Source organism: Microtus oregoni, unplaced genomic scaffold (genome assembly GCF_018167655.1).
Source record: "Microtus oregoni isolate MIOR12 unplaced genomic scaffold, Mior012 000023F_ref0000262, whole genome shotgun sequence".
NCBI lineage: Eukaryota > Metazoa > Chordata > Mammalia > Rodentia > Cricetidae > Microtus > Microtus oregoni.
The window spans coordinates 31460175-31485000 of NW_024543082.1; the positions used below are offsets into that span (position 1 = coordinate 31460175).

General features: G+C 43.0%; 1 protein-coding gene across 1 annotated transcript; it reads right to left on the reverse strand.

Moving 5' to 3' along the window:
* Positions 1-1063: 1063 nt before the first annotated feature.
* LOC121461661 (beta-1,3-galactosyltransferase 5-like) lies at positions 1064-10865 on the reverse strand. Its single transcript, XM_041672767.1, has 2 exons — positions 10826-10865; positions 1064-1990 (listed from the first exon to the last, which is right to left on the reverse strand). Exon 2 carries the CDS (start codon positions 1988-1990, stop codon positions 1064-1066), a length of 927 nt encoding a protein of 308 aa, XP_041528701.1. The 5' UTR covers positions 10826-10865.
* Positions 10866-24826: the final 13961 nt, after the last annotated feature.

Consider the following 24826-nt stretch of genomic DNA (forward strand, 5'->3'; position numbering starts at 1 on the left):
GTACCCAGTGGATAACAGACTCAGTGCCTAGCTACATCATTCAAGTGAGGGGGAAGGGCTGAAAAGTAGGTTCATCCCAGACTTAGCATTTAAAAATAGAAGGATTGGGAAGTGAGGGGCAGGGGACTCAGGAAAGGGCCTGAAGGATGCTAGTTTGCTTTAAGACACCCACCCTAAGTTTCTTCCACCACTGACCTCTCCCAAAGAATTCAGTTGGGGGCCACCAACTGAATTATGATAGCACTTGATTCTCATTCCTGTTCTGTCTGCAGACTGGGAGTCTTTGGACAAGTAAGTGGCCGTGGCTACTGGCTCCTGACCAGTAAAATGGAAATGATCACATCAATGGCTTCATATGTATACTGAGCCCTGAAATGAGCAGATGAGGGCATGTCTCAAACCTTGAGAACATAGTGCAGAAGCCTGGTAGATGAGATCTGTTATTGCTCTGGGTGCCAAGTGGGAATAAGTCTTGACCTGTGTGTGTGTGTACATCCACTCTAGTGTATGCAGGGCATTGAGAACTGATGGAGGAAGGTCATTGGCTAATAAAGGAACTGCCTTGGCCCATTTCATTGGTTAGAGGATAGGTGGGAGGAGTAAACAAAACAGAACGCTGGGAGGAAGAGGAAGTGAGCTCAGACTCACAGCTCTCCTCTCGGGAGCAGACGCCTGAGAGAGAAGCCATGCCCTGCTCCCGGGATGAAGCTCTGACCCAGGATGGACATAGGCTAGAATCTTCCCGGTAAGCGCACCTTGGGGTGCTACACACAGATAATTAGAAATGGGCTAAATTAATATGTGAGAATTAGCCTAGAAGAGAATGGGCCAAGCAGTGTTTAAATGAATACAGTGTCCATTTAATTATTTTGGGGCATAAGCTAGCCGAGCAGGCGGCCGGGGTGCTGGGAACGCAGCCCCACCGCCCTTACTACTTCAGAGAACAGAACTCTTTGCCTTCCTCCTCCTTCTCTCTCTACCCCTGACAGTTCCCAGCAAGGCCATCCCAGATGCTCCCAAAGTATCACCAAAGGTTATTGGGAGTTTGTGCCACAGGCTCCCCTCAGACAGCAGAGCAATTCTGTTCCTGAGAGTTCTCCAGTGCCTGCCAGTAAGTAAGTAAATTCTGGGGCACCACAGAGTGGCAGGTCACAATTTTCTGAAAGTGGCACACGGAGAAGCTTAAGCCAAATGGAAAAAAGGTCTGTTCAGTGTGGAGTTCCTCAGGCTGGATCTTTAGTATGGCCAAGCAGAGCCCAACAAACACATCCTCCAGCTTCAGGAATGGAACTCTATCTGAGACATCATATACTTGTCTGGCCACATCACTAGAAAAGACATAACCTGTCCCAGAGCAAAAAGGTGGGTACCTGTCCCAGGGATATTCAAATTTACTCACAAACCACTTGTTGAACTTGCTCCTGAAGGGAGGGTTATTGGATATTATATAGCCTGTGAAGAACCTGGAGGTTTTGTTTTTCTTCAGCAGTAGGTCAGTCAGATAGCCAACATTCACAAACACATCTGAGTCTGTCTTCATCACAAAAGCTGCCTGAGGACAATAGTGGTGCACCCATTCCATGCCCATCATTGTCTTCAGGGTCAAGGTGAAATAGACGTCCTTGAAATCCTTCTGTATGATGTCACGGTGCTGCTTGCCCTCCTGGGCTATGGCATTCATCTCATAAGTGCTGTCTGAGGCCCCCAGGAGGAAAAGGGTCTTCACACGCTGCCCCCGCACCTCTGATTCTCTACCCCATGTCTTGCGGATGGCCATCCGAGCTGCCAGCTGCTTGTGGGATGAAGTTACCAGCAGCACAAGGAAAGGTGGCTTCTGCTTGCAGTCTATATCTGGAAGCTGGAGAAACTTCCCATGACCTTTCTTGAAAACAATTGGTGGTTCCTCAAAAGACTCCATGCTGAAGTACAAGCAAAGAGCGCCCATCATCAGAATGAAAGCATAAACCAGCCTCATCTTCATGAAGGCCATCTGAAAGAACAAAGACAAACTGCCAGGTCTCCCGAGAGAGGGCAAAGTAACAGATACCCAAACACATAGCTCTGTTCTGGTGTTCCAAGCCTAGCACCAGGGCTAGAATTTATACTTTATGAGCTACTTACAGAGAAGTATTTGATAGTTCCCAGCACAAGGCTAGAGAGACTACTCAGTGGTTAGGAGCACTTCCTGCCAACAACCACCTGTATCTGCTGTTCCAGTGGATCCAATGCCCTCTTCTGGCCTCTGTGGGCACTGCACACATGTGGTGCACAGATAAAAATGCAGGCAAAATTCCCATGCACATAATCTAAAAACTTTTAAAGTTTTCCCAAAAAAGTTCAACACAAAAATGAAAAATAATAATTAAGGAAATAGAATTTGAATCTGTGTAAACAGTACACATTTTATGTATACTATATTATACAAAACCCCACATACACACAATTTAAAAATGAACTTTTAAAAAATATGAGTTGGAGGCTTCCTGTGCGCTCCTGGATACTGCCCCCCCCCTTGCTCCATTCATCCTCTTGGCCCTGGATCATTGGGCTACCGGTGGCCCTGTTTAGTTGCTGAGGAATCCCATCTGGACGGGTGAGTGTGTGCTATCCAGGGGCAGACTGTTCTGGAAGAGAGCACAAAACCCCCTCCCCCAGCTCCTTCTGCAGGGCTGTCTTTCTTTCGCACGACCCAGCCCCCCAGCACCCCTCCCCAACCCTGCCCTGCTGTATGCTAGGACCAGTGCTCAAGAACAGTTTTAAGCTCCTACACTAAGGCTACCCACCCAGAGCGGTGAGTGCCTGCCTACCAGGCAGGCCTCAGGGTCCCCTGTAAGGGAGCCCGGGCACCTTCAGCTCCGGCGCCAGGCTTCCTGTGCGCACCTGGATACCCTCCCCCCCCCCCCCCCCCCGCTCCATTCATCCTGTTGGCCCTGGATCATTGGGCTACCGGCGGCCCTGTTTAGTTGCTGAGGAATCCCATCTGGACGGGAATGGTTCCTGCTTCTATACTGAAGAGATATACCCAGAGAGTCAATCACAGCAAAGACTGGACCAAGACACCAGGCCTCTCCTGGCTCCATTTGAAGGAAGAGATGGGAAGGCGCCAATGCAAGAATTCCTCCAACAACCTGAAAGGCAGCATGACACCACCAGAATCCAGGGATCCCGAAATAAGAAGAATTGTACACCCTACTCCAGAAGAAATAGAAGAAATCGACTCAAAAGTGAACTATATGAAAATAATAGAGGACCTTAAACAGGAGGTGAAAAACTGCCATAAACAATTAGAGATTACAAACAAAAAGGTAGAGGAAATGAATAAATTGCTCAAAGACACGCAAGAAAACCAAGAGAAACAAGAGAAAGCAATCAAACAGGTTAGGGAAGCAGTTCAAGACATGAAGAATGAATTGGAAGCAATGAAGAAAGCACAAACCGAGGGAAGAATGGAGATGGAAAATCTGGGTAAATGAACAGGAACTACAGAGACAAGTACTAACAACAGATTACAAGAGATAGAAGAAAGAATGTCAGACACTGAAGATACCATAGAGAAAATAAACACACGGATCAAAGAAAACAGCAAAACCAACAAATTCTCATCACAAAACATTCAGGAAATATGGGACACAATAAAAAGACCAAACCTAAGAATAATTGGAGTAGAAGAAGGAGAAGAAGGGCAGCTCAACGATCCAGAAAATATACTTAATAAAATTATAGAAGAAAACTTTCCCAACCTGAAGAAAGATGTACCTATGAAGGTTCAAGAAGCATACAGAACGCCAAATAGGCTGGATCAAAAAAAAACATCCCCTCGCCATATGATAATCAAAACACAAAATATACAGAATAAAGAAAGAATATTAAGAGACGCAAAGGAAAAAGGCCAAGTTACTTATAAAGGTAAACCTATCAGACTTACACCTGACTTCTCTATGGAAACCATGAAAGCCAGAAGGTCCTGGATAGATGTACTGCAAAAACTAAGAGATCATGGATGCAAGCCCAGACTACTATATCCAGCAAAGCTTTCGTTCACTATAAATGGAGAAAACAAAATTTTCCAGGATAAAAACAAATTTAGACAATACGTAGCCACAAATCCAGCCCTACAGAAAATAATAGAAGGAAAATCACTAACCAAGGAGTCCAACAATGACCACAATAACTCAGTCATCTAGAGACCGTTCACCAGCGCAACTCAAAGAAGGGAAACACACAAACCCTACTACTAAAAAAGTGACCGGAGGTAACGACCATTGGTCATTAATATCACTTAATGTTAATGGGCTCAACTCACCTATAAAAAGGCACAGGCTAAGAGATTGGATGCGAAAACAGGATCCAACATTCTGCTGTCTACAAGAAACACACCTCAACCACAAAGACAGGCACCTACTCAGAGTAAAGGGCTGGGAAAAGGCTTATCAAGCAAATGGACCTAAGAAACAAGCAGGTGTGGCCATACTAATTTCTAACAAAGTTGACTTCAAACTTAAATCAATCAGAAGAGATGGAGAGACATTTTATACTCATAACAGGAACAATTCATCAGGATGAAGTCTCAATCCTGAATATCTACGCCCCTAATATAAAAGCACCAACGTACGTAAAAGAAACATTACTAAAACTCAAGGCAGCCATCAAACCACACACACTAATAGTAGGAGACTTCAACACTCCTCTCTCACCAATGGACAGGTCAATCAAACAGAAACCTAACAGAGAAATTAGAGAATTAATGGAGGTAATGAAGCAAATGGACTTAACAGACATCTATAGATTATTCCACCCAAATAGGAGAGAATATACCTTCTTCTCTGCAGCTCATGGAACCTTCTCGAAAATTGACCACATACTCAGTAGCAAAGCTAACTTACACAGTTACAAAAAAATATTAGTAACCACCTGTGTCTTATCGATCACCATGAATTAAAGTTGGAATTCAACAACAATGCTACCCCCAGAAAGCCTACAAACTCATGGAAACTGAACAGTCAACTACTGAATCATACCTGGATTAAGGAAGAAATAAAGAAAGAAACTAAAGTCTTCCTTGAATTCAATGAAAATAAAGAAACAACATACTCTTACTTATGGGACACTATGAAAGCAGTCCTAAGAGGAAAGTTGATAGCACTAAGTGCCCACTTAAAGAAAACAGAGAAAGCACATATTGGAGACTTAACAGCCCACCTGAAAGCTCTAGAAAAAAAAAGAAGCAGACTCACCTAGGAGGAGTAGAAGACTGGAAATAATCAAACTGAGGGCTGAAATCAACAAAATAGAAACACAGAAAACAATCCAAAGAATCAATGAAACAAAAAGCTGGTTCCTGGAGAAAATCAACAAGATTGATAAACCCCTATCCAAACTAATCAAACGGCAGAGAGAGAATACGCAAATTAATAAGATCAGAAATGAAAAGGGGGACATAACCACAGACACAGAGGAAATTCAGAGAATCATTAGATCTTATTACAAAAGCCTGTATAACACAAAACTGGAAAATGTAAAAGAAATGGACACTTTTTTAGATAAATACCATATACCAAAGTTACACCAGGACCAGGTGAACAATCTAAGCAGACCTGTTGGTCGCGAAGAATTAGAAGCTGTTATCAAAAACCTCCCTACCAAAAAAAGCCCAGGACCAGATGGTTTCAATGCGGAATTCTACCAGAACTTCCAAGAAGAGCTAATACCCATACTCCTTAATGTATTCCACAATATAGAAACAGAAGGGTCATTACCTAATTTTTTTTATGAAGCTACAGTTACTCTGATACCAAAACCACACAAAGACTCAACCAGGAAAGAGAATTACAAGCCAATCTCACTCATGAACATCGACGCAAAAATCCTCAACAAAATACTGGCAAACCGAATCCAAGAACACATCTGAAAAATTATCCATCATGATCAAGTAGGCTTCATTCCTGAGATGCAGGGCTGGTTCAACATACGCAAATCTATCAATGTAATCCAGCATATAAATAAACTGAAAGAAAAAAACCATATGATCATTTCATTAGATGCTGAAAAAGCATTCGACAAAATTCAACATCCATTTATGTTAAAAGTCTTGGAGAGATTAGGGATACAAGGGTCATACCTAAATATAATAAAAGCTATATACAGCAAGCCGACAGCTAACATCAAATTAAACGGAGAGAAACTCAAAGCCATCCCACTTAACTCAGGAACACGACAAGACTGTCCACTCTCGCCATACCTCTTCAATATAGTGCTTGAAGTTCTAGCAATAGCAATAAGACAACATAATGCGATCAAGGGGATTAGAATTGGAAAGGAAGAAGTTAAACTTTTGTTATTCGCAGATGATATGATAGTGTACTTAAGCGACCCCCAAAACTCCACCAAAGAACTTTTACAGCTGATAAACAGCTTTAGTAATGTGGCAGGATACAAGATCAACTCCAAAAAATCAGTCGCCCTCTTATACACAAAGGATATGGAAGCAGAGAGGGAAATCAGAGAAGCTTCACCATTCACGATAGCCACAAACAGCATAAAATATCTTGGGGTAAATCTAACCAAGGAAGTGAAAGATCTATTTGACAAGAACTTTAAGGCATTGAAGAAAGAAATTGAAGAGGATACCAAAAAATGGATGGACCTCCCTTGCTCTTGGATTGGGCGGATCAACATAGTAAAAATGGCAATTCTACCAAAGGCAATTTATAGATTCAATGCAATCCCCATCAAGATCCCAACAAAATTCTTCACAGATCTGGAGAGGACAATAATCAACTTTATATGGAAAAACAAAAAACCCAGGATAGCCAAAACAATCCTATACAATAAAGGATCTTCTGGAGGCATTACCATCCCTGACTTCAAACTCTATTACAGAGCTACAGTAATGAAAACAGTGTGGTACTGGCATAAAAACAGAGAAGTCGACCAATGGAATTGTATAGAAGACCCGGATTTTAACCCACAAACCAATGAACACCTCATTTTTGATAAAGGAGCTGAAAGTATACAATGGAAGAAAGAAAGCATCTTCAACAAATGGTGCTGGCACAACTGGATGTCAACCTGTAGAAGAATGAAAATAGACCCATATCTATCACCGTGCACAAAACTCAAGTCAAAATGGATTAAAGACCTCAATATCAGCCCAAACACACTGAAAATGATAGAAGAGAAAGTGGGAAATACCCTACAACAGATGGGCACAGGAGATCGCTTCCTATGTATAACCCCAGAAGCACAGACATTAAGGGCAACATTGAATAAATGGGACCTACTAAAACTGAAAAGCTTCTGTAAAGCAAAGGACACTGTCACTAAGACACAAAGGCAACCTACTGACTGGGAGAAGATCTTCACCAACCCCGCAACAGACAAAGGTCTGATCTCCAAAATATATAGAGAACTCAAGAAACTAGACTTTAAAATGCTAATTAACCCAATTAAAAAATGGGGCACTGAACTGAACAGAGAATTCTCAACAAAAGAAGTTCAAATGGCCAAAAGACACTTAAGGTCGTGCTCAACTTCCTTAGCAATCAGGGAAATGCAAATCAAAACAACTTTGAGATATCATCTTACACCTGTCAGAATGGCTAAAGTCAAAAACACCAAGGATAGCCTTTGCTGGAGAGGCTGTGGAGGAAGGGGTACACTCATCCATTGCTGGTGGAAATGCAATCTAGTGCAACCACTGTGGAAATCAGTGTTTCGGAAATCAGTGTTTCAGGAAATTCGGGATCAACTTACCCCTGGACCCAGCAATACCACTCTTGGGAATATACCCAAGAGATGCCCTTGGGTATATATGACAAAAGCATTTGTTCAACTATGTTCATAGCAGTATTATTTGTAATAGCCAGAACCTGGAAACAACCTAGATGCCCTTCAATGGAAGAATGGATGAAGAAAGTATGGAATATATACACATTAGAGTACTATGCTGTGGTAAAAAACAATGACTTCTCGAATTTTGCATGCAAATGGATGGAAATAGAAAACACTATCCTGAGTGAGGTATCCCAGACCCAAAAAGATGAACATGGGATGTACTCACTCATAATGGGTTTCTAGCCATAAATAAGGGTCACGGAGTCTACAATAGGTGAATCTAAAGAAGCTAAGTAAGAAAGTGAACCCAAGGAAAAACATATAGTCATCCTCTTGGCTAAGGGAAGTAGACAAAATTGCCAGGGAGAAAACTGGGATCTTGGGGGTGGGGTGGGATGGGGTAAGGGGAGATGGGGAGAGAAAACTTAGAAGGGAAGGAGGGGGTCCTTGGGGAAACAGGAGGATTGGGATAAAGGAAGGTTGGACAGGGGAGCACGGAACCACAATTCTTAGTTAAGGGAGCCACTTTAGGGTTGGCAAGAGACCTGACCCTAGAGGGGCTCCCAGGTGCCCAAACCGAGGTCCCCAGTTAGTTCCTTGGGCAGCTGAGGATAGGGAACCTGAAATGACCCTATCCTATAGCCATACTGATGAATATCTTGCATATCATCATAGAACCTTCATCTGGTGATGGATGGAGATAGAGACAGAGACCCACACTGGAGCACTGGACTGAGCTCCCAAGGTCCCAATGAGGAGCAGAAGGAGGGAAAACATGAGCAAAGAAGTCGGGACCACGAGGGGTGCACCCACCCACTGAGACAGTGGAGCGGATCTATTGGGAGCTCACCAAGGCCAGCAGGACTGTGACTGAAAAAGCATGGGATAAAACTGGACTCTCTGAACATGGCGAACAATGAGGGCTGATGAGACGCAAAGGACAATGGCACGGGGTTTTGATCCTGCTTAATGTGCTGGCTTTGTGGGAGCCTAGCCAGTTTGGATGTTCACCTTCCTAGATATGGACAGAGGGGGGAGGACCTAGGACTTACCACAGGGCAGAAAACCCTGACTGCTCTTTGGACTGGAGAGGGAGGGGGAAAGGAGTTGGGGGAGGGGGAGAAGGGTGGGAGGAGGGGGAGAAGGGTGGGAGGAGGGGGAGGGAAATGGGAGGCTGGGAGGAGGTGGAAACTTGTGGTTTTTTTTTCTCCTTTTCTCAATAAAAAAAAAATATGAGTTGATGTGCCAGGTAGGTGAGACAGATGAAGAGATCCATGGTTTAGAAAATTCTGGAGAAGCTGGAGAGATGGTTCAGAGGTTGAGAGCAATGGCTGCTCTTCCAAAGATCCCGATTTCAGATCCCAGAAACCATGTGGAGGTTCACAACCATCTATAATATGATCTGATGCCCTCCTCTGGCATGCAGACATATATGCAGAACATTCATAAATAAAATATAAAAAATAAAAAGAAAGGAAGAAAGTCTGGACTCTTAGAATACAGAAATGGAAACCATACCCCAACAGTGAAGCACACAGGGCAGCCTGCCTTGCTGTCCCCCAGTGCCACACTGACAGCTTTGGGATTCTATATGCTGATCCCAGCTCTGGGACCTGCCAGCCCTTCACTGATGAGATATTCAGACTCCTTGTCCTTCAGTAGATGGGACCAGATCTCCTAACAGATCCTCAGCTCTGATCTCCGGTGACTCCATGACAAGGAATGTCACAATGCAGCTAGACAGCCTGTAGGTCTGACAGCTGTGCATTCAGGGTTCAAGCACAGGTCTGGAAGCAGTGCATTCTGGGTGCAAGCACATGACTGGCTGTGGAGGCCCAAAAATATGAGCCTATTTCCACATTGACGAAGATCAGAGAGTTGGAACTTATACTTCTTTCAAGGTTGTTCTTCCTCCACCTCAAAGGCCCCACCTAGCTGTAGAATAGGAGTTCTGCTCTCCCAAGTTTATTGTCAACAGGTGTGGCTTACAGCTAGACCTTGTACTTCAGGAATAGAGACGTAAATATGTTCCTGCTTTAAACAAAAGTCTAAAAATCCAACTATGGGTCCAGGTCCTTTATGGAGATAACTTTGGATTCCATGCAGGGAGTGGTTTGCCTACGGAGTGTTTTGGCCTAGGGTGTGAGCATGACTCATTTTGTTCTAGCCACGAAATATTTAATGGATATAGCCCACAACCTTCAACTGGTATATTCATTTCCTTGTATTGTGTTAGTGGAGTTTTCTGTCCTACTCCTGCCTTTTTCCGTCAGGGGTCTTTAAAGCAAGTGTCTTTAAATTAAGTGCAGTCAAATTTTAGTGCTCACTGGAATTCCCTCTGGATACTATCCTATATGTTTCTCCTGTTTATTATTTTCATTCATGTTCTCATACTCTTTACTATATTTTTAAATCTTCATACCTCTAGCCTGGCAAGAGGTATTTTTGTCGAAGCTGGTCCTTAGCAAATGGCCACTTCTCTAATTGAGCAGGCTAAAAAAGCAACTCTTCATACTATGAATTCCTGACAATTCATGTGTCTGAACTCTTGGTCTGCAGCTGATGCTGCTGTTGGAAAAGGTTGTAAAACCCTTTATGAGATGGGACCAAGCTACAAGAAGTGACTCCTGGGGGATGAGTGTTGAGTTTATGGCACCGTCCACTTCATGTCCTCTCTCTGCCTCCTGATCCACAAGTTATGAGCAATAATCTCACACCCTGCTACCACAGCTACAAACTGCTCCCAGTGGTGTGTATGTATTCCTGCTGCAAAGGAGAATCACCTCAAGTTAGGATACAAAGTAAATCCCCCCATCGTAAGTCATTTCTCTTTAAGTCATATTTGGTCATAGCAATGAGAAAAGTAATGAACACAAAAGCACCTCTGGTTTTCTGATTTGCACAATTACCTTGAAATTCAGGAAACCTGGAATGTGGTGAGTTTGAGATCACCTGTGTTAGTGTTGTAACACTGAGAAAGAAAAACACTCACTTTTGTTGAGCAAGAAATCAGCTCCCTCCAAAGGGCTAAGTCACAGGGTAGAAGCCACGATGAAATGAATTCCTTGTGAGGATCAGTGCTGACTGTGGCCAACGTTCCACCCTACCTTCTGAGACAATCTTCTGGACTCGGTTTGTCTACCAAAAATGAAGCTTGTGTCTCTCAGGAATAACTAGGAGAGAAAATAATAGCATTCAAGTTGTTTTCATTTTACTTCATGCTTTGCCCTCTCCCTGTGTGACCTCGAGCAAGTATGTGAGCTGCATTCCTGGACTCAGTTTTGTAACTTCTAACATGGGTACAGCTGAGGCACAGTGTCAACCATATGACTCACCTGACTACAACAACAAATATCTGAGAATTTTCTGAGGTCTCACAGATGAAGATAGGTCCTGTGGTGGTTTGTGGGAGAATGGCCTCTCTGGGCCCATAAGATCGATGACTTTTTCATCAGTGGGTGGAAGTCTTTGGGAAACATTGGGGGTGTGGCCTTGGTGGAGAAGGTGTGTCACTGGATGTGGGCTGTGAGGTTTGAAAAATCCATGCCATTGGCAAGGTGCTTTCTTTCTTCCTCATGGCTGTGGATAGAGGTGTGAACTCTAAGCTGTTCCCGCCATTCATGTCTTTGCTGTCATCATGGACACCAACCGTCTGACACTATAAGACCAACTGAATTTTTATGACATCCTTTGCTCATGGTGTTTCATCACAGCAAGGTAAAAGTAATTAACACTGTAGTTGGTACCAGGGAGTGGGATAGAGCCTGACTGGCCTGACCTTGTTGTGTTTTGGAGGAATGTAGAAGACAACGGGCCTTTGGATGAGGAAAACAGTTGAACACTGAGTGCTGAGCTTAATGGGCCATCCTAGTAGGGGTATGGCAATAGTGCTGTGGACCATGGGGGTCGCCTCAAGAGGTTTCAGAGGAGGACAATATTAGTGACAGGGATAGAGACCATTCTTGTGATATTTTGACAAAGAATGAGGCTGCTTTCTGCCCTTGTATTAAGAACTTGTCTGAGGGATAGAGAGATGGCTCTGTGGTTAATAGCACTGGTTGTTCTTCCAGAAAACCTGGGTTCAGTTCCCAGCACTCACATAGCAGTTCACAATTATTTGTAGTTCTGTTCCAGAAGATGTGACGTCCTCACATCAACGCAAATAAAGTTAAAAGGCAAGAGTTGGTGTGCATATAAAAAATATGAATATGCCTGAGGCTAAACTGAAGAGTAAAGGATTAAGTTCTGAGGTCATTAGAATGTAATTGGCCCTCATAAGCATATAATGAGTGACACTATTAGGAGGTGTGGCATTGTTGCTGGTCACAGTGTCTTCTCTGAGCAATAGAAACTATAAGACAATTTTGCTGGCAAAGGGGAAGGATCAAGAGGCCAGAATCAGACCCACATGAAGGTTACACCTACACACACACACACACACAGGCAGACACTGAAAGAAATTTAATAGCCACCATTGTACTGGCTAGTTTAAAGTCAACTTGACGCAAACAAGAGTTCTTCAAAGAGAGTGAACCTCAATTGAGAAAATGTCTCCATAAGATCTGGCTGTAAGGCATTTTCTTAGTGATTTATAGGGTAGGGACCAGCCCACTCTGGGTGGTGCCACCTCTGGGTCAGAGGTCCTGGGTTCTATAAGAAAGCAAGGCTGAGAGAGCCAGTAAGCAACACTCTTCCATGGCTCTGCATCAACTCCCACCTCCAGGTTTCTGTCCTGTTTGAGTTTCTGCCCTCACTGCTTTTGATGATGAACTGTAATATGAAACTGTGAGCAAAATAATCCCTTTTGTCCCCAAGCTGCTTTTGGACATGATGTTTCATCACAGCAACAGAAACCTTGACCATTTAAGGGAATGTATTTTGAATAAATGTGATGGTGACCTTTCATGGCTGCTGGACCTTCTAACTAGTGTGATATTTTGAATGAAAATGGGTCTCAGCACTACCATCCCCCAACTCAGTTGTTCCCACTGGAGCCATGGCCCAGACTGAAGAGGTGAGCATCTAAGTTCCCTATTGGAGGGCTATGCTCTCTAGTCCTTAGTCCTGGGAGGCAAATCCTGTGCTCCACCCACCCAAGAAACCCCAGAGCAGGCTTCCCAAACCATAACCATCCCCCATGGCATCTGTGACAACCAGAGCCTTGGCCCAGACTGCCCCTGGAGAGAACCTGTGAGCACCGAAGACTTGGCCCTGACTGCCTCTGCAGAGAGCCTTGTCCCTACCTATAATTGGAAGAACCCCAGAACCGTATCAGTCTCCACCAGAGGCACAGACTTGCCTGCACCTGAAAGAAAAGCGGCCACCTGAGCCATAGGCCCCACCTTCACCAATTGGGGGAAGGGAGATTTCCTGAAGCACAAGACCCACCTGCATGCACTGGAGAAAGAGAGGGGCAGATGGCAGCATAAGAACACATTCAACAACATGAAGAGCAACGTGGCACCATCAAACCCTAAAGGTCCTACAACAGGAAGACCTGAACATCCTAACCCAGAAGAAGCAGAAGAAAGTGACCTTAAATATAACTTTATAAAGATGATAGAGACCCTTAAAGAGGAAATGAAAAAATCCCTTAAATAGATGGAAGAAAGACAAAAAAAAAGTTGAAAGAAGTCAATAAATATATTAAATAAAGCCGAGAAAACAAAAACAAACAAACAAACAGGTGAAGCAAACAGTTCAAGACTTGAAAAGCAAAATAGAAGCAATAAAGAAAACACAACTGAGAGCATTCTGGAAATGAAAAATCTTGGAAAATAAATAGGATGCAAGCATAACCATCAGATTACAAGAGATGGAAGAGAGAATCTAAGGAGTTGAAAAGATAATAGAGAAAATAGATTCATCAGTCAAAAAAAATGTAAGATCCAATAAATTTTTAACACAAAACATCCAAGAAATCTTGGAGACCATGAAAAGGCTACATAATAACAGGGATAGAAGAAGGAGAGGAACTCCAGCTCAAAGGGACAGAAAATATATTCAACAAAATCACAGAAGAAAAATTTCCAAACCTAAAGAAAGACATACTTACAAAGACACAAGAAGCTTACAGAACACCATAAACTGAAGCAGAAAAAAATGCCCCCTTGCTACATAATAATCAAATCAATAAACATACAGAATAAAGAAATAATATTAAGATATGTATAGGAAAAAGGCCAAGTAACACATAAAGGCAGACCCATTAGAATAATACTGGAATTTTCTATGGAAACTCTGACAGCCAGAAGGTCCTGGACAGATGTGCTGCAGACACTAAGAGACCACTAATGGAAGCCCAGACTACTATACCCAGCAATGCTTTCAATCACCATAGATGAAGAAAACAAGATATTCCAAGACAAGACCAGATTTAAACAATACTTATCCACAAATCCAGCCCTACAGAAAGTACTAGATGGAAAGCTGCAACCCAAGAAAGGCGTCTCACACCAACAAATCTCACAGAGGGGAAACACACACTACCAACAACAACAACAAACCAAAACTTAACTGAAATTATTAATCTCTAGTCACTAATATTCCTTAACATCTATAGACTCAATTACCTATAAAAAGGCACAGACTAACAGAATGGATACAAAAACAGTGTCCATCATTCTGCTACATACAAGAAGCACACCTCAACACTAAAGACAGATTTTACCTCAGAGTAATGGGTTGGGAAAAGATTTTCTAATCAAATGGACCTACGAAACAAACTGGTGTAGCTATCCTAATATCTAACAAAATCGACTTCAAATGAAAATTAATCAAAAGAGATGGAAAAGAACATTCCATATTCAACACAGGAAAAATCCATCAAGATGAGGTCTCAATTCTGAACATATATGTCCTAAATACAAGAGCACCCACTTTTGTAAAAGAAATATTACTAAAGATTAAAGCGTAGATCAAACCACACCACACTAATAGTGGGAGACCTCAACACCCCACTCACCAATGTACAGGTCTGCCAGACGGAAACTACACAGAGAAATATCAGAGCTAACAGAGGTTGTTACACAATGGGCACAGACATCTACAGAACATTCCACCCAAGACACAAAATAATATACCTTCTCAGCAACTCATGGAACCTTCTCTAAGATTAACCACATATTCAGTCACAAAGCAAATCTCAATAGACACCAAAAAATATTGGAATAACCCCCTGTATCTTATCAGATCATCATGTGGTGTAGGAAGTTCTTCCTTCGACATACAGATTATTAGAAATGGGTTGAATCAAGATGTGACAGTTAGCCAATAAGAGGCTAAAACTAATGGGCCAGGCAGTATTTAAATGAATACAGTTTCTGTGTGATTATTTCAGGTGTAAGCTAGTGGGGCGGCTGGGACAACAAGCAGCTTGCTTGTTTCTATTACAACCATGACTTAAATTTAAAATACAACAACACAATTTGCAGAAAGCCTACAAACTTATGGAAACTGAATAACACTCAACTGTATCACGATTGGAATAGAGCAGAAATAAAGAAATTAAGGACCTCCTAGAATTCAATGAAAATGCACAATATACCCAAACCTGTGGGACACTATGAAAGCAAATCATGGATTCATAAAGTTTGCTAAACAGAATTTGAATAAACAAGAACAATTAGACAATAAGTCTATAGTCAAATGTTGACCTGCCTCCATTCTAAAGTACAACCCAGAAAAGATTTAGGGACAAGTTTTACAAAGATTTTAAAGAAACAACGATTATATATATTTATATATTACATGAATTGTTGTGAGAGCTCCTCCTGCTCCTTCAGCCAATAGCCGCTGAGATACCAGCCCATTGGGGCGTGGTCTCTCTCCCTTTAAAAAAGCGGCCACTTCCCTCTCCTCTCTCTCTTACTTCCTGCTCTGCTTCCGGCGACTAGACTCCCTTCCTGATTGCACAGAGGGCTGTTGTCTGGGACAGTGATCTGTAAGTTTTTTCCCCTTTAAATAAATAACCATTCTATTAATCATAATTCCAAACTGGTGTGAAATTGTTGTGACTTACACCTTCGCCTTCAATGAATGATTTCAAAGAAACAGAATGGCCGGGTATGATGACACATACCAATAATCCAGTATTTGGGAGGTAGTGGTTTGAATAGGTATGGCCCCATAGACTCATGTGTTTGAATGCTTGGTCCATAGGGAGTGGCACTATTAGAAGGTGTAGCCTTGGTAGAATATGTGTGATTCTTAAAGGAAGTGTGTCACTGTAGAGGAGGGCTTTGAGGTCTTATATGCTCAAGCTATGCCCACTGTGGCACACAGTCCACTGCTGCCTGCAGATCAAGGTACTGAACTCTCAGCTCCTTCTCCAGCACCATGTCTGCCTGCATACTGCCATGCCTCTCATTGTGATGATAATGAACTAATCCTCTGAAATGGTAAGACAGCCTCCATTAAATGTTTTCTTTTACAAGAGTTACCATGGTCATAGTGTGTCTCCAAAGCAATGAAACACTAAGACAAGCTATAATATCCAATATAATCAACTGCTTTAAAACACTGAAGACAGGAGCTGAGAGATGTCTCAGTGGTTAAAACACTTCCTGCTCTTTCGGAGGACTCAAGTTCAGTTCCCAGTTGTCATTTGGGCAGTTCACAATTTCCTCTAATTCCTACTTCATGGGATCAAACACCCTCTCTAGCCCCACAGTTGTGTGAACACATGGCATACATTCACAAGACACATACACACAGATAAAACATAGTAAAACTTATTTTTTAATATAAAAACATTCTACATATGAACATTATAACAAATAAGAATATAGCTAGGTCATTTGGCCTATATAGTGTTTATTTCTTGTTTTTGGGTTTTCAAGACAGGGTTTCTCTGTGTAGCCCTGGCTGTCCTGGAACTCACTCTGTAGAAGAAGCTAGTCTCTAATCCACCTGCTTTTGCCTCCCAAATACTGGGATTTAAGACATGCACCCCCACTGCCCAGTTTCTTCACAATATTATTAATAAGAATTCCCAATAAGGTAAACTCATAAGAGACAAAGACTGAGACACTATTACAGAGTAACTATGGGAAGCAGAGATAAAAACCAAGTACGACATGTAATCTCAGATGAGAATGACATTGTGTAACATGCAAACAGTCTGGAATTTAAGCATATTGAGCCAGGTGTTGTGGTGCATGCCTGTAATCCCAGCACTAAGGAAACTGAGACAGAAGGATCAAGAATTTGAGGCCATCCTTAGCTATATAGGAAGACTGTGGGAACTATGATCCTGTAATGCTAATGAATGAATAAATAAGTTGTGTTTGCTCTGAAACCAACAAATATATTCTGACAGAAAAACAATTCTAAAAACTGACAACAGTTTTAACTCAACTTGACAAGTGAACATGAAATTCACATAGAGGACAAAAACTGACCATCATATTACAAAGAAAACAGAGGGAAACCTGCTGCCTGTGAATCCTGCCATTCAGTCATAAGTCAGGAATGTATTGGCGAGGTACAGGCAAAGAGACTAGTGTCATGAACTAAATGGTGCCTCCCCTAACAGTCATGTCAGAGTTCTGACCCCAGTACGACAGCGCCTTCAAGCTGTAATTAAGGTTAGATGATGAGGCTCCAGGGTGGGGCCCTAATTCAATTGAATATTAGAAGAGAAAGAAAGAGAAATGCCAGGCCCTTCAAATGACAGAAATTGGAAGTCTGCAACCAGAAGAGAGACCTCACCAGGAGCTAGCCACTCAGGGACTTTGACCTAAGACTTACTTGGTCTCTACAAGTTTCTCCTCTAAGTCACCTGGACTAAGATGTCTGTATAGCAGACATCACAGTGAAAATTAAGGCTCTAATAAATGCTGTTCACAGGTAAATGAAGACTCTAACAAGCCTATGCAACCTCTAAGAAAGAGGCATCAAAATGAAAAGTGGACAGAAGGTACAAACAGATCCCTCACAGAAGAGGAATGCCAAGGGGTAGGCAGATAGACAGAGTTCCTTAATATGAATAGGAAATGACCCCCATGGCTTGTGTGAATAAATTATTGCCCTTAACTTCTCACCAAATCTTGGGGAGGCAATAGGCCCTTTGTATGGAAGCAAAACTGGATAAGGTGGGGGCAGCCCTTTAAGTGTTGTAGCCTGGCCCCCTTCTCACCTAAGCTCTATGTTGCCTGATTGACTAGTTACCTCATCTTCCTGCTGCCAGAGACAGGAGCTGGTCCTGACTCCATGCTGTCCCTGATGTAATGGACTGTACCTTCTTCCTATGATCCCAGGGCAATTCTTTCTCTCAAGTACTTCTGTCTTGTCAAGTATTTGGTCACAGTGACAAAGAGACAGAGATAGATGATTGATGATAGATAGATAGATAGATAGATAGATAGATAGATAGATAGATGTTAGACAGATAGATTGATTGATAGATAGATGATATATAGACAATAGATTATAAATAGATATATGGTAGGTGATAGAGAAATTATATGTGATTTTAAATCAAAGATAGATAACAGATAGATAATAGGTATACCAAAAAGATATACAATTGAAGTTATGTAAATTATATAGATTATAAATAAAAGATCAATGACAGATTGATGAAAACATGCATGCTAGATTACTTATAAGTGATAGAAATAGATAGATAATAGACAGATTACCAGCTGATTGATAAATATAACAGATAGATATTAGATGATATATAAACAATATATATTATGAAAAGAAAATGGACATTGATAGGTATATAGATGATAGAAGACTAATAGGTCATGGATAGATTATAGACAAGAATATATAGATGATAAATACAAAGAGAGTTGAAAGATGGATAGATCAATCAATAGATGATGATGGCACTTTGATAAACAAGAGACAGACAAATCATAGGCTAATACCTTTTACTGAAAACACTGTCAGCTATGCTAGAATCCGGTAAATGCATATTTTCTGCCTCTTCCTCTTCTTTGGTTTTTTTTTTTTTTTTTGAGACACAGTTTCTCTGTGTAGCCCTGGTTGTCCTGGAACTCACTCTGCAGACCAGGATGGCCTTGAACTCACAGACATCTGGCAACCTCTGACTCTTGAGTGCTGGGATTGACGGTGTGCACCACCACCCAGTTTAGGTAAATGCATCTTAAAGCATGACGGAGTTACTACTTTTTCTATTAATACAAATGTAAAGGTCCAGGGAGTCTAAGTCTTGGCCAAGCTGTGGGGAACCAGACACTGAGTTACTAAACCATATGGTTGATGGGAGTGTTATTTAATGCAGCCCCTACCCTCCCAGGATCAAGGACAGATTGAGACCGATCTAGAACTGCCCTGGAAATTATACTCGTATTGGTAGATCCTTAATCTGCAGGAAATCACACAGTTGTGCAAGAGGAGACAGATCAGGAATGCCTACCACTGTGTTTTATATAAAAATGCAAAACATCTAGATATCTAGTAATAGTGATGAAAATGCAGAAATTAGCACTACAGCTTCATACCAGCAGGTTTAAAAAGCATAATAGTAGAGACATGAGATACAGACTCACACATAGAGATAAGAACATGCACACAGGAAGGATGGGGGAAGGATACAGAGCAGGGAGAAAGGGTAAAAGGCAGGGAGAGAAATGAAAGGCAACACTTTATGACCAACTCACTTTTTACTATCTCACCTTATAAGTCACAGCAGGTGCCGCCCATGTGACAGGGACATGCTCACACACAGCTTGTCTGTGGCTCTCTGACTTTTCTACAGCCTTAAATGGTTTACAATTTTAAGAAATATGCATTTAGCTGTGCAGTGGTGGTGCACGCTTTTAATCCCAGCACTTGGGAGGCAGAGGCAGGTGGATCTCTGTGAGTTCAATACCAGCGTGGTCTACAAGAGCTAGTTCCAGGACAGACTCCAAAGCTACAGAGAAACTCTGTCTTGAAAAACCAAAGAGAGAGAGAGAGAGAGAGAGAGAGAGAGAGAGAAAGAGAGAGAGAAGAGAGATAAAGAAGAATTTCCTACTTAACCTGAGTAGCATTGAAAACATATTATGATAAAATAACATGAAAAGCAATCTGGAAATCATACTTATTCACACTGTCTGATCCCTCTCACTCCCCTTTCATCATAGCCTGGGACAATGGACAACAAAGAAGTAGATTGTGATACAGAGAATCCAACTGAAACTCTGAGAAGAATTTGAATAAAATCCAAATAAGAAAGAGGCAATAAGGAATGATCAAGGTAACTTGTACCTACAGAAGCAGCCAACCAGGTGCCCTTGTTAAACAAGAATGGTAGCCTGAATAATCTGGAAGAAGGAACTCCCAGAAGTGGATCAAAGGGGATCTTGATAAATGTACTGCTCCCCAGATAGTGAATACTTAGTCAGCAAAACACAACGAACATAGAAAATTACCAGAGACCCAGGAGACTAAAAGAGGTGTTGTGTTAGGAGCGGTGAGCTGCGTCCCTGGCACCCGGCCACCCGCACGGCTAGCTTTACCCAAAATAATTACACGGAAACTGTATTCTTTCAAACACTGCTTGGCCCATTTCTATCTAGCCTCTTCTCGGCTAACCCTCGCACCTGGACTAGCCCATTTCTAGTGTAGCCCACGAGGTGGCTTACCAGGGAGATTCTAGCCTACGTCCATCCTGGGTCGGAGCTTCATCGTGTGTGCCTCAGAGAGAAGAGCTCTCGCGTCCGCCCTGGAGATGGGAGCATGGCGTCTCTCTGAGGCGTCTGCTCCCGAGAGGAGAGGTATCGAGTCTGAGCTCACTTCCTCTTCCTTTTCCTCCCAGCATTCTGTTTTGTTTTCTCCACCCACCTGTGTTCTAACCTATGAGGGCCAGCCAAGCAGTTTGTTTATTACTTAGCCAAAGAAATCAACAGATTGATATATGACACTCCCATCATCGAAGAGGGCCTTGCAGAACTAACACATGGCAAATAAAACACCCCTAGGGAACTGAGAAATGAGGTCTTGCAAGAGAGAGAATAGACAGCCTTGAACAGTGACACAGGGAAGGGAGTTTAGACAGAGAGAACAAGTTACATGGAAGAGAGCCCAAACCTGAGTCAGCACACTCGCCACTGTGCCCCAAAGTCTGTCCTCTCTTCTGCTAGTCTACTGAGCCCCAAATATATATCTTATACTAACTGGAAATTATTCTTAAGACCAAGTTATTTTATAATTAGGGAAGCTTTTTTATTTCTTTCCATAACCAAGCAAAACTCAGCAGAGAACTTAGAAAATGAGAGGCAATGCTGCAATAATCATTGTCGCTGGTGTCACAAGGAAAGATGGGACCATATCATCCTCATGTGCACCCAGAGATATAATAATATCAGCCTCTGTGGTTTTAATGGAGAGACCTGAGGTACAGGGTTGAATTAATGTGCCGAGTTCCTCTGTCTCCATGAGTACACAAACAAGAATGGTAGGTCCCAAATGACTTCTAGCTCTTACTGAGGATGTGGGATGATGTTCAAAATCAGATATAAAAATAGGAGCACCGGACTGAGCTCTTAAGATCCAAATGAGGAGCAGAAGGAGGGAGAACATGAGCAAGGAAGTCAGGACCACGAGGGGTGCACCCACCCACTGTGACAGTGGAACTGATCTATTGGGAGCTCACCAAGGCCAGCAGGACTGGGACTGAATAAGCATGGGATGAAACTGAACTTTCTGAACATGGAGGACAATGAAGGCTGATGAGAAGCCAAGGACAATGGCACTAGGTTTCAATCCTACTGCATGAACTGGCTTTGTGGGAGCCTAGCCTGTTTGGATGCTCACTCTCCTGGACCTGAATAGAAGTGGGAGGACCTTGTACTTCCTGCAGGGCAGGGAATCTGGACTGCTCTTCATTCTCGAGAGGGAGGGGGAATGGAGTGGGGAGGAAGGAGAGAGGGGGAGGGGAGTGGGGAGAAGGGGCAATGTGTGGGAGGAGGGGGAGGGAAATGGGAAATGGGGAGGAGGCGGAAATTTTTTTCAACAACTAAAAAAAATAAACAAAAAAATAAAGAAAAAAAGTATGAATAATATCTTTACCAAGTGAATATCATTAAATAGCATTCTGAGCCCCTGAGTTTGGTTTTCAACTCACTACAATGCTATTTTTATCAGATCCAAAAGAAACTAGGGACAAATGGCTCTCTGTGATGCCTATTAGCAATGGAAAGCACAAGCTGACCTCCAAGCTCACGCAGTTCATGTGGGTTCTCTCAGCTCTTCTAACCCTGCCACCTAAACCCCTCCAGCTCAGGGGATCCCTTCCCCTGCTTCTCCTTTCTGTAAAACTCTGCCTTGTCATCCATGAGCTCCTTTTGACTTCTTCCTTTGTTCTCCCCTCTCTCTTCTCTTCCCTTCCCTTCCCTTCTTTTCTCTTCTTTCTCCTCTCCCTACTCCCCTCTTCTCTCAAAGCTCAGTTAAATCTCTTCCTGTCCCTGCTCTGGACTCTTCCAGGTGCCTCTGACTATTCACCCCTCACGCTTACAATAAGAACCTTCTCCTCAGCCATATTTTGAAGCAGCCATGTTCTTGCTGTATATAATTTTGTAAAAAGCTCTGCTATTGTCTTACCCTAGCTGGGTCTGCAGGTTCTTTCCCTACTAGGTACAGAATACAGATGGCTATGCAGTTTGGATAGCCTGCTGGAAATTTCACTAGATGGCCAATGACTAGCACAGGTCTGCTTAGATTCCAAAGGACCCTTCTCCTCCCTCTCCCAGAGCAAGTGTGCCCTCTGAACGGTCACTCGTTCAGGCTGAGTTATAAGGGCTGTGACAAGCTCAGATATTTCTCAGCCTTAGATGGTGTGTTTTTATCTCTCTATATATTGAAATTATAAAGACCCTGGGTTCATCTGGTATGTCAACGTGGCCTCTAGACCACATAGATCTGGTCTAGAACATCACCATCCTACCCTCCCTTAGTTGGGCAGCGGAAAATACAAACTAACTTAATAACTAGCAGCCAAGGACTGTGGTTTCCAGAGTCCAGGCTTTAACCTATTCATGCTGTACGACTAGCAGGACAGCTGGTCATCAGTTATTTCAAATTCAGTCTGGGGACACTCAATCTCATGATCCTGGCTTTAAACTGAGATTAGGTAACTTTACCAAAACCTCTATCATCCATCTTACCCACCCTTTAAATTTATAGCTTCAGACATGGGCTCAGATAATTCCCTCTTACCAGAAGATAAGGAAAGTGTTTTCCAAACCCATGGGAGGCCAGTCACAAAGGCTGTTGGAGCACAATCCCCAAGCCTGAGATCAGGAGAAATGGAAAGATCCCTTGCCAGTCCTGTGCTTCCCTGGTGGCAGGGAAGTGAGCAGAGAGGAGCAATAGGGATCAGGAGAAAAGCCAGCTGGGTACTGGAGGCCACTCCCCAACTCCCATCCCCACCCTCCTCACCCTCATCCCCACCTCAACCCCTATACATAAACCACACACACACAGTCACACATGCACATACACACTCATTCAGCTCACCCAACCCAGGGTGGGGCAGTGAGCTCCTGCTAACTGATATTTCGAGTCAGGAAAAGAACATACTAGATCTGTCAGGTTCAAGGAAGGATCACATCCTGTTCAGTCAACTCACTTACTGGGGAGAAAAGATACCAGGCAGCTATTCAAGACCACAGGAACCAGGAGTGGCTCTCAGGACCAGAAACCCAGGAGAAATAGGATCTGATGCCCAGTTAAATGGGCAAACATGACAGATGGCGGGTTCCTGAGCTCAGAGTGCAAGGCCAAGGCCACGTCCAGGAGAGTAAAGACCGTGTCTGGAAGTCCTAGGGTCCTCTGCACAGACCTAACCTTTCCTGTCCACTGCCTGTAATCAGCAAGTGGGAACAGAAGGAGGAGAGCCCAGCTGAAAAGAGACTCCCCAGCATGTCAGAACACCTAGCTTCATCTCATAAAGTCCAGTCTCAGAGATGCCCATTGTTTTTTCAGAGAACCTGCCCACAACCCACAAAAGAAGGAACATCTGGTGAGAGGAACGTTCATAAAGGAAGAACTGTCTGGGTCAAGCTGGGGGTGGGGAGGAGGGAGAAATATCTGCTTCCCCAAGATCTCTTCTGGGACTTGACACCAACAGCCTCACCCTGAGCTTTCCCCTCAAAATTAGACTTTCTTTCTTTAAAAAATAAATTGTTTTTATTTTTTCCTACATTTTTTAATTTTTTTTCCTTTTTTAGTACTTAAAAATATACCAATCCAAATTCCCACTCCCTCCCCTCTTCCCAGTCCCCTCCCTCTCCCTCCACAGACCCTCCCCCTAACCCTCCAACCCTAAAGGAGTGCCAGCACTCCACCCTGTGGAAAGTCCAATGCCCTCCCTACTACGTCTAGGTTGAGCAAGGTTTACATCCAAAGAGAATAGGATCCCATGAAGCCAGTATATGCAGTAGACACATCCCAGTCTCACTATCAGTGGCCCCTCAGCCTGCCCCAGCTATCAACCCCCTTCAGAATGGCTTGGTTGTTCCCATGCTAGTTCACTCCCAGTTCAGTTGGAGATGGTGAGTTCCCATTAGTTCAAGCAAACTGTCTCATGATGACCCTTTCATGGTCTTGAATTCTTGCTTATACTCTCACTCCCTCCACTCTTAAACTGGATCTTGGGTGTTCAGTCCAGTGCCCCGATGTGGGTCATTGCCTCTGTTCCCCATCTGTTGTTGGACGAAGGTTCTATGGTGATATTTAAGATAATCATAAGTCTGACTACAGGGTAAGGTCAGTTCAGACACCTCCTCTATTGCTTAGGGTCTCAGCTGGGTTCATCCCTGTAGGTTCTTGGGCATTTTTCTAGAGCCGGGTTTCTTGCTAACTCCATAATGGCTCCCTCAATCAAGATATCTCTTTCCTTGCTCTCATATCTGTCCTTCCTCCATCAAGACCATCCCATTCCCTCAAGTTTTCCTCTACCCTCCTTCTTCCCCCCACCTTCTCCCCCTGCTCCCAAATTTTTGTCTGATTACAATTTCCAGGTGGGTCTATATAT